The sequence below is a fragment of the Schistosoma haematobium genome, chromosome 5 (genome assembly GCF_000699445.3).
Source record: "Schistosoma haematobium chromosome 5, whole genome shotgun sequence".
In the NCBI taxonomy this organism is placed as follows: Eukaryota; Metazoa; Platyhelminthes; class Trematoda; order Strigeidida; family Schistosomatidae; genus Schistosoma; species Schistosoma haematobium.
Genome location: NC_067200.1, coordinates 5,043,350 through 5,053,130, shown reverse-complemented (window position 1 = coordinate 5,053,130; position 9,781 = coordinate 5,043,350). Strand labels below are relative to the sequence as shown.

At 39.0% G+C, this 9,781-nt stretch overlaps 1 protein-coding gene across 1 annotated transcript in view; it reads left to right on the top strand.

Annotated features, from left to right (window-relative positions):
• Positions 1–1,498: 1,498 nt before the first annotated feature.
• The window catches only part of MS3_00009011 (uncharacterized protein), a 63,156-nt gene continuing 54,873 nt past the window's right edge, over positions 1,499–9,781 (top strand). Inside the window, exons 1-2 of the mRNA XM_051217350.1 lie at positions 1,499–1,714; positions 1,757–2,086. Coding sequence (XP_051064738.1) covers positions 1,648–1,714; positions 1,757–2,086 — 397 coding nt within the window. The 5' untranslated portion in view covers positions 1,499–1,647. The remainder of the gene's footprint in view (positions 1,715–1,756; positions 2,087–9,781) is intronic.

The following is a 9,781-nucleotide window of genomic DNA, read 5'->3' as shown; positions in this document are numbered from 1 at the left end:
CTCTGATAAACCTGAGTCTTTTTTCTTTCGCAAATTTATGTCGCTACTGGTATTGGTGGCTAAAGATCAATCGAGTGCGAACAGATGACACTAAAGTAAACCATAGAAACACTGACTTACTACGTCCACGTATTTAGTCGTCAAGGGAAAAACTCAAGGTGACTGATGACAGTATAAATTAACTAGCTTTTAGTTTGTAGTATCGTGTAACTTTTGGTACTCTCCTTTACTTAAGAGGTTAGTGCTGGTGCTCGATTCAAGTTTTTTATCGATCTAACTAGCAGTACCATATGTTTGAACGATTCATACCTGGTTTCCTATTTCGTATATTGAAACACCGTCCTATTATTAAGGTCAGTATTGAAAAGTGGTGGAAAAAGGAACTTTTTCCGTGGAAATAATGGCACTGTAATTAAAATTCGCGATGAATCAGGTAACACGCAAACAAGATTCAACAATAGGAACTGAATGAGTTCAAACTCGAATATTATGGTTTTGAGAACTCAGTGGTACAAGCAGCGATAAAAACATTCAATGGCACAATAATTGAAAAGGATTAGTCATGCTGATGCAGTATTTGCGCATTCAAATTTAATATTGTATATAAATTGATTATGAAATTTCGTTTTCAAGCTCGAGCTTGAAGTGGTTTAGCCAAATATGTGGGATGTTCGAATGTTATATAATTTCTGTCATTAATGAGTGGCAGTTAATATTTCAACGGAATTAGAAAACGTTGAGATCAACCTATCCCGCCAGTGGTTCTCAGAAGAGGAACAAGAAGGATGATATCAGCCGGGTAGAATTATGTATCTAATCTTAAAACTAAACTATAGTCATAACAGTTCTAACTCAGTATTTACATGTCACATGAAGCAAGCCCACCTACAGGCAATACCTAATTGCTACAAAAATCACAAAACAAAAATATGACCATGAAGATGACAACACTTCAACCAGTGACACCCTCTTTAATTGAATCGTCCACATTCAGTAAAATCCAAAGTCAGAAACGGAGAGTTGTTGAGATATGTTCGATAGTTTATCAATAAATCGAGGAGTGACTAATCTAAAATGGCTAGCGGTTGCAGGAGAAGTTGCTCACGGCGTTCTCACTCGTTATCTGGTGCGGATGCATGACCAAGCGCCTTCAGCTAGGTGATTCCATTAAAGCTAATGTGGTCAGCATCAATTATCGAAGACCTACACAGCTACTGATCTTGAATATTTATTTACCGCTACAACTACTTATACGGTAGTGAATATAACTACAATTTTCTGTTGAACACTCTGAGTGGGAAATGGAATTGAGAGTTTTCCAGAATAAACGTCAAAGTTTAACCTCCAAGAGACTCCTTATTTTATGCATTTTGTGATTGGTTCACACTTTTCAACACAATGAAATATCTGAAACTTTATTAACTAACCATTTCAACTAGATGCGTTGAATAACTCGTTTTGAAGATATCTTGAAGACAGAATAGTTTAGGCAGATGAATTCAGAATAGAGACACTACCTTTGATATGGTGAAGAACTACCTTTAAAACGTTTGTTTGTCCACTACAACTTGAATATTTATGCATGAAGTTCATGTAGTGGCACAATTTCAAAATGCATGTTTGGAAGCTACTCTGAAGATATGAAGTATGCTTCTTGGTTTTTTCTTTACATACCAAGTATGGATCTTCACCTGCATTTTTGAAGCTTCAGCTGGTAATTCTCTATTTCTACAGTTATATCACTGCGGAATTTTAGATTGGGAATTGTCATGCTATAACGAGTCTCTGCATATACATTGTGGCTCTGAAAAAACAATAATTATTCATGAAGCTCACTTTGGTTATTTTCGTGAGATTCTACTTATATCAAACTCAACCGATCGGTGTCGCACACAGAATTCTCGAGATTGTTGGGTCGATGTGACTGCCAATATATCTAGAAGATGTTCTGGTCATTCTGTATGTAAAAATTCCGTTCATTATTCATCTGACTTATCTGCTGATTTGTTGGCGAGAGAATGTTCTTTCATAATCGACAATGCGGCTGAGCCAACTTTGTTTGTAGAGTATGACTGTATTTCAACAAGTAAGTTTAGTGATGTGTTCAGTTGTTTCTAACACTTGCAACCAATCTTTTTGGCTTTTTATGTGGTAATACGGGTATCTGCCTATATGATCAACCAAAACTTGGTTTGAGCAGTATCGTCTATAGCTAGACTACTTTATATCCTTCTTGTTGGTCCACTGATTTTCTGCTTACAATTAGTTTTATTAGTAAAACTGGATTCATTCACATCCTATTCTATGCATGTTATTTTTTTCGAAATTCGTTCATTATTTAAACTATGATAAATGTATGCAGTTACTAGTTTTTATCATGAACATGGTGGATATAAAGGACCAATTCATTTGGCTAGAAGGTTGTAGGAGCCGTAGTTAGAAGCCCAACGGAGTTGGTAAGATTTTTGGTGAGACTAATTTACGGACGACTTTTTAGAGACGCTGGAGTGACCTTGAGAGTGAACAACTAATTAAGGCTAAATGAGAGTTATAAAGCAGTTAGAATTCTCATTTACAGTCGATGGTTAGGGTTTAAAATTAGATTAAGGGTTTTCATCACGAACTGACATCAGCTATAATGCCCAAACCCCATTTAACCAAATGTATGAATGAGTTCCGCGCCCAACTTCGTGATTCATTATCTTTTATCTGATTGCTTTGTCCATAAATTATAGTCTCGCCAGATTTGTAATCCATTAATCGACGAAACTATAATTTATGGACGAACCAATCAAATATAAAATAACGAGTCGCGAGTTGGGGCCTGAAATTCATCCATACATTTGGCTAAATAGAGTTTTGGCATTATAGCTGATGTCGGTTCGTGATGAAAACCCTAAATCTAATTTCTAACCCTAATCACCAACTGTAAATGAGAATTCTAACTGCTTCATAACCCTCATTTAGTCCTAGTCAGTAGGTGTCCACTCTCAAGGTCCCTTCAGCGTCTCTCGAAGGTCTTCCATAAATTATAGTCTCACCCATTAATCTTTTCCTAGTCTCTTTGCTTTCTTCAGTTACTGTGAGACATATAAAGAACTTGCTTGGGTTTTTGTATCTATGGCTATTATTTTTAACTTGTTACCTAGTACCACTTCGTAGCATGTGATTATAAACATCTCTGTGTAAACAGGTTATTTCGTTCATAATCAAGTGGTTTTTGTAAATTATTCGGTTCTGTAGGTATTGCGATTCCTTTCATAATGTTTGCAGATAAGTCTTTAGCAAGTTTTCTATTTATACCATCACACCATCTTTATTGATAAAATTGTCATCAGAAGGAACGTTTTAATTCGCCGTTAAAACTCAATTTCTTGAACTGAACGCTTGATACAAAGTTTTTTTCCCATCCATTTGAAATGAAAACAAATCCAGAACTTGTGTGGTAGTTGTGAATTACTAAAACTAGCAGCAATAATCAATAATAATTAACTGTCTCAATGGTAAAGTTTCATCTTGTTTCCAGGGTATAACTCAGAATATTGATATCTATGAAATGATTTGGTCCATTGGTGAAGTCCGCTGAAAAGTGACCACTTTTTATTTGGTTAAACACATAAACATTGGTACAAGAAGGCAACAAGTAAATATGTGCTACACAGATCATTCTGTTGGTGTGAGGGCTAGAATACCGATCGAGCACCCAAACCGAAACATGTGGCTTTCTAAGCGTGCCACTCATCGCGCCTTTGACTTACAGGTCTAACCCACAAGACAGTGGATCAACGTTATGAGATGCAGTCGCATGATATCCGGTGGCCAACAATATGTTCATCCGCCCTTTGTTCCCTCAGGTTCCTAGAGCCCATGTGCACCATCGACTTCGAATCAGGGTTTTTCAACTTCTCTAGGTCGATCTGTATCCACCAACCCGGTTAAAGCTCCGGACATTTGCTTATTAACAGTGTTTAAGCACTGGATATTTCCTCTTTAAAACGTGGTTAACTTTAAAGTTGAACAGCGTAAGGACCTGTATAAATCAAACTTTGAAAACTTGAATTCGCTAGTGTCCGTTTTGTAGAAAATTTATTTTTGTGTACTAAGCGTATGGAACAACACATATAAGCGAACAATTGTTTCCAATTAGATCGTCATCAGGTTTTACTCTAATATACATGAATATTTATACGAAAATGTAAACCAATCAACGCAATATGAGTCAATAATCACAATGAAATAGAATAAGTCTCTACACATAATAGGTAAAAGTACAAGTTGATAATAGGAAGACAGGCGAACTGATAATAGTGAGAATAATGAAATACAGTAACAAAACTCTTATCAATAGTTAAACGTTGGAAATAGAAGGTCGAACATGGGTAAATAGACTAGGAATAGTAATCACAAAACATCAAAATCATTACGTAATAAGATGTGTGTAAATAATTAGATGGTGAAGAATACAAAGAGGCGGAAAATTACAAACAAATAATGGATGTGGAAATAAGGTTAATGATAACGAAATAGAATAAAATAAATAATGATAATAATAAAATTAAAAAATATCGTTAGTTAAGTTATAATGACACCTTCATTATCGTAGATCAAAACACCAGTAAGGAGGAACTCCTAGACCAATTCAACAGTGTTCACCCAGGGATCACTTTCACTGGTGAAAGCGAGCATGATAAGAAGCTGAACTTTTTTGACGTCACACTAAGCAGACGAAGTGACGGCACATTAAGTAGAAGCGTGTATAGAAGAAACTCCTTTTCATGCCAATACACTCACTTCTGAAGTTTCAAATGTCTCACTAGCAGAGCAAAAAAGATCTGTACAGTAGATACTCTAAGTCAGGAGCTTGAATTTATCAACAACTCACTGACCGAGATCGGCTACTCCAGTGCTTTCATTAAGAAGTACATGTATGACATAATAAAAAACTCGGAGATTTCGACTGTTCGTAAGAAACCTTTATACATAAAAGTGCAATTCAACAGGGATGTGGCTAGTGACACTCTGAAATATAAATTAACTAAAGTAATCACCAGGACATTCTACGCAGCCAATCTTGCGTTGACCTTCTCTTGTCGACCAGCGATGTCTACTCAAACGAAGGATAAGTTACCTGAGTTGGCCTCTTCTATGTGCATTTACAAATTCAGCTGCTCCTGTGGAGATAGCTATATAGGGCGTACTACCAGGCAACTTAACCAACGAATGAGTGAACATCTACCAACTTGGTACATAAAGGGCCAGATGAAATCTATTCTCAGTTCTATCTTGTCACATCTCATTGATAGCGGTCATGCTGTAGATAAATCGAAATCATTTCGAGTTATCTATCGTATACCTCCATCATTTCCGACGGAGTTCGTTCCCGCCTCCTACATATAGCTGAAGCCATCGGAATTCGTACATATAACCCCAATTTATGTGTACAGAAGAAATACGTAACCCCCTATCCCTCCCATGGCCAGTTATAACTTAACTAACGATATTTTTTAATTTTATTATTATCATTATTTATTTTATTCTATTTCGTTATCATTAACCTTATTTCCACATCCATTATTTGTTTGTAATTTTCCGCCTCTTTGTATTCTTCACCATCTAATTATTTACACACATCTTATTACGTAATGATTTTGATGTTTTGTGATTACTATTCCTAGTCTATTTACCCATGTTCGACCTTCTATTTCCAACGTTTAACTATTGATAAGAGTTTTGTTACTGTATTTCATTATTCTCACTATTATCAGTTCACCTGTCTTCCTATTATCAACTTGTACTTTTACCTATTATGTGTAGAGACTGTTTACTGCGCAGCGATTCGTTCCGTCCTAATTTATGGCATTGAAACATGGCCGGTAAGAGTAGAGGATATTCGTAGGTTACTATTATTTGATCATAGATGTCTTCGGAACATTTCTCGTATATCCTGGGACCATCGAGTACGTAACGCAGTTGTTAGGAAACGGAAACTGGATAAGGATGGTAAGTCACTTGATGAAGTAGTGAAACTTCATCAGTTGAGATGGCTGGGACACGTGTTACGTATGCCCAACCACCGACTGCTTCGACTTGCGATGTTCAATGGTGTAGGAGTAGATTGGAAGAAAGCTAGTAGCAGCCAAACCAAAACATGGCACAAATCCAAGAAGTCACTGACAAGTGGACTGAGTCGTGTTGGTAAGTGTAGACTACCTGGTTGGGGACAGCGAGGTGATAGCAACCGATGGTTAGAGACCCTGAATGACATGGCTCGAAATCGTTTGCGATGGCGGAGATGCATCCATTCTTTGTGTTCTCCCTAATTCTAGTCTTCTGGATTCTTCATGACCCTTATTTTCTTTTCAAATTTATTTCACTGTATTGTACTCCTTGAATAACATCTTCAAGCCCTAATATTTCCACTACGGGATTTCAGTCTACAACTGTATCTTTGTGCTAATGTGGTGTGGCAACTCGATTTGATGTACGTACGTACGAAGTTCTACGTTGTTACTGATGGACTGACTCCGAGCACCAATGTTTATGTAATTATTACTAGTAAGTATACTAGATCTCGGTTCTGTCAACTTTTTGTAAACCGAGATTCGTTTAATTATCTGATGTTGTACTTATACTTGGTTACACTAGCTCTCCAATCAAGCAATGTCATCTCCCATGAAATAAACTCTGCCTGTAGCTCTTCTAGAGTTACTGCCGGTCCCAAGCCCGGGTAAAGGAGGAGGGTTGGGCATGGGGTTAGCGTCCCCATCCCGTAGAAAACTAACTCGCTAAAAAAACGCTTACCAGAAAAAATAATTCAAACCATTTTAACTCTGCCCTGAGAGTTAGAAGGTCTTCATTTAGAAGAATTATGACGCTTCATGGTGAAAGCCGAATTCCTTCGGAAGCCACGAGGCCGATGCCCCTTCTAACAACCAGAGCAAAAATTTTTATAGGTACATGGAACGTTAGAACAATGTGGGAAACCGGGAAGACCAGCCAAATAGCAACGGAAATGAGGAGATACAACTTGGCAGTACTGGGAATCAGCGAAACCCACTGGACCCAAGCTGGACAGAAAAGGCTAGCTACGGGAGAGATGCTGCTATACTCCGGTCACGAAGAGGAAAATGCTCCACACACACAGGGAGTTGCTCTAATGCTGTCCAAAGTAGCACGAAATGCACTTGTAGGATGGGAATCCCACGGATCCAGAATCATCAAAGCATCATTCAAAACAAAGAAGGAGGGGATCTTAATGAATATTATCCAATGTTATGCACCCACCAATGATAGCAACGACGACATTAAAGATCAATTCTACGAGCGGCTGCAGTCAATCATAGAGAAATGCTCAAGAAAGGACCTCACCATTCTGATGGGAGATCTAAATGCCAAGGTCGGAATAGACAACACTGGATATGAAGATATTATGGGACGACATGGACTGGGAGAGAGGAACGAAAATGGAGAAAGATTTGCAAATTTGTGTGCATTCAACAAATTAGTCATAGGAGGCACAATATTTCCACACAAACGTATACACAAGGCTACATGGATCTCACCGGACCACACTACAGAGAACCAGATAGACCATATTTGCATCAAAAAAATTCCGAAGGACAATGGAAGATGTGAGAACCAGGAGAGGAGCTGACGTAGCTTCAGATCACCACCTAGTTGTAGCCAATTTAAAACTGAAGCTAAAAAAGAACTGGACAAGTGGACAAACAGCAATACAAAGGTTCAATACAGCCTTCCTTCGAGATACTGACAAACTCAATGAATTCAAGATAGCTCTCAACAACAGATTCCAAGCCTTTCAAGATCTACTGAAGGAAGAAGAAACTACCATGGAGGACAACTGGAAAGGCATCAAAGAAACATTGACTTCAACGTGTCAAGAGGTTCTGGGCCTAAAGAAACACCATCATAAGGAATGGATCTCTATAGAAACACTGGACAAGATCAAAGAAAGGAAGAACAAGAAGACAGCAATTAACAACAGCCGAACACGAGCAGAGAAAGTCCAAGCACAAGCTGAATACATAGAAGCAAACAAGCAAGTGAAGAGGAGCATTAGAGCCGACAGGAAGAAATACGTGGAAGAATTAGCAACGACGGCAGAAAAAGCTGCTAGAGAAGGAAATATGAAACAGCTCTACGATACAACGAAGAAACTATCAGGGAAATACAGTAAACCAGAGAGGCCGGTCAAAGACAAAGAAGGCAAGCCAATCACTGAAATTCAACAACAGCGAAACAGATGGGTAGAATACTTCGAGGAACTCCTGAATAGGCCGGCTCCAATGAATCCACCGAACATCGAAGCAGCACACACAGATCTTCCTATAGATGTCAACCCACCAACGACGGAAGAAATTAGAATGGCCGTCAGACAAATCAAGAACGGGAAAGCAGCAGGACCCGACAACATACCAACTGAAGCACTGAAATCAGACGTCGAAGTAACCACAAGCATGCTTTACCCTCTATTCAAAAAGATTTGGGAGGAGGAACAAGTGCCAATGGACTGGAAAGAAGGACACCTCATCAAGATTCCAAAGAAAGGAGATCTGAGCAAATGTGAAAACTACAGAGGCATTACACTACTGTCAATACCAGGGAAAGTCTTCAACAGGGTGTTGCTGAACCGGATGAAGGATGCAGTAGATGCCCAACTTCGAGATCAACAAGCTGGATTCCGAAAGGATCGGTCGTGCACAGACCAAATTGCAACACTACGGATCATCGTCGAACAATCAGTTGAGTGGAACTCGTCACTATACATCAACTTCATTGATTATGAAAAGGCATTCGACAGTGTAGATAGGAGGACATTATGGAAACTTCTTCGACACTACGGAGTTCCTGAGAAGATTGTCAATATTATCCGGAACTCATACGACGGACTACAGTGCAAAGTAGTGCATGGAGGACAGCTGACAGATGCATTCCAAGTAAGGACCGGAGTCAGACAAGGCTGTTTACTCTCTCCCTTCCTCTTTCTTCTGGTGGTCGACTGGATTATGAAGACCTCGACATCTGAAGGAAAACACGGAATACAATGGACAGCTCAGAACCAATTAGACGATCTGGACTTCGCAGATGACCTAGCCCTCCTATCACGTACACGTGAACAGATTCAGATAAAGACAGCCAATGTAGCAGCAGTCTCTGCATCAGTAGGCCTCAGCATACACAAAGGGAAAACCAAGGTCCTCAAATTCAAAGCGGAGAACAGCAATCCAATCACCCTTGATGGCGAAACTCTGGAAGATGTAGAATCCTTCACATATCTGGGAAGCATCGTCGATAGACATGGAGGTTCAGATGCAGACGTAAAGGCGAGGATTGGCAAAGCAAGGGCCGCATTCCTACAATTGAAGAACATATGGAACTCAAAACAACTTTCAACCAATATCAAAGTGAGAATCTTCAATACGAACGTCAAGGCAATTCTACTGTATGGAGCTGAAACTTGGAGAACTACAACAACCACAATCAAGAAAGTACAAGTATTTATAAATAGCTGTCTACGCAAGATACTCAACATCCATTGGCCGGATACCATCAGCAATAGCCTTCTGTGGGAGAGAACAAACCAACTTCCAGCTGAAGAGGAAATTAGGAAAAGACGATGGAAATGGATAGGACATACATTACGCAAATCGTCAAACTGCATCACGAGGCAAGCTCTAACTTGGAATCCTGAAGGGAAGCGGAAAAGAGGAAGGCCAAAGAACACATTACGTCGGATAATAGAAGCAGATATGAAAAGGAT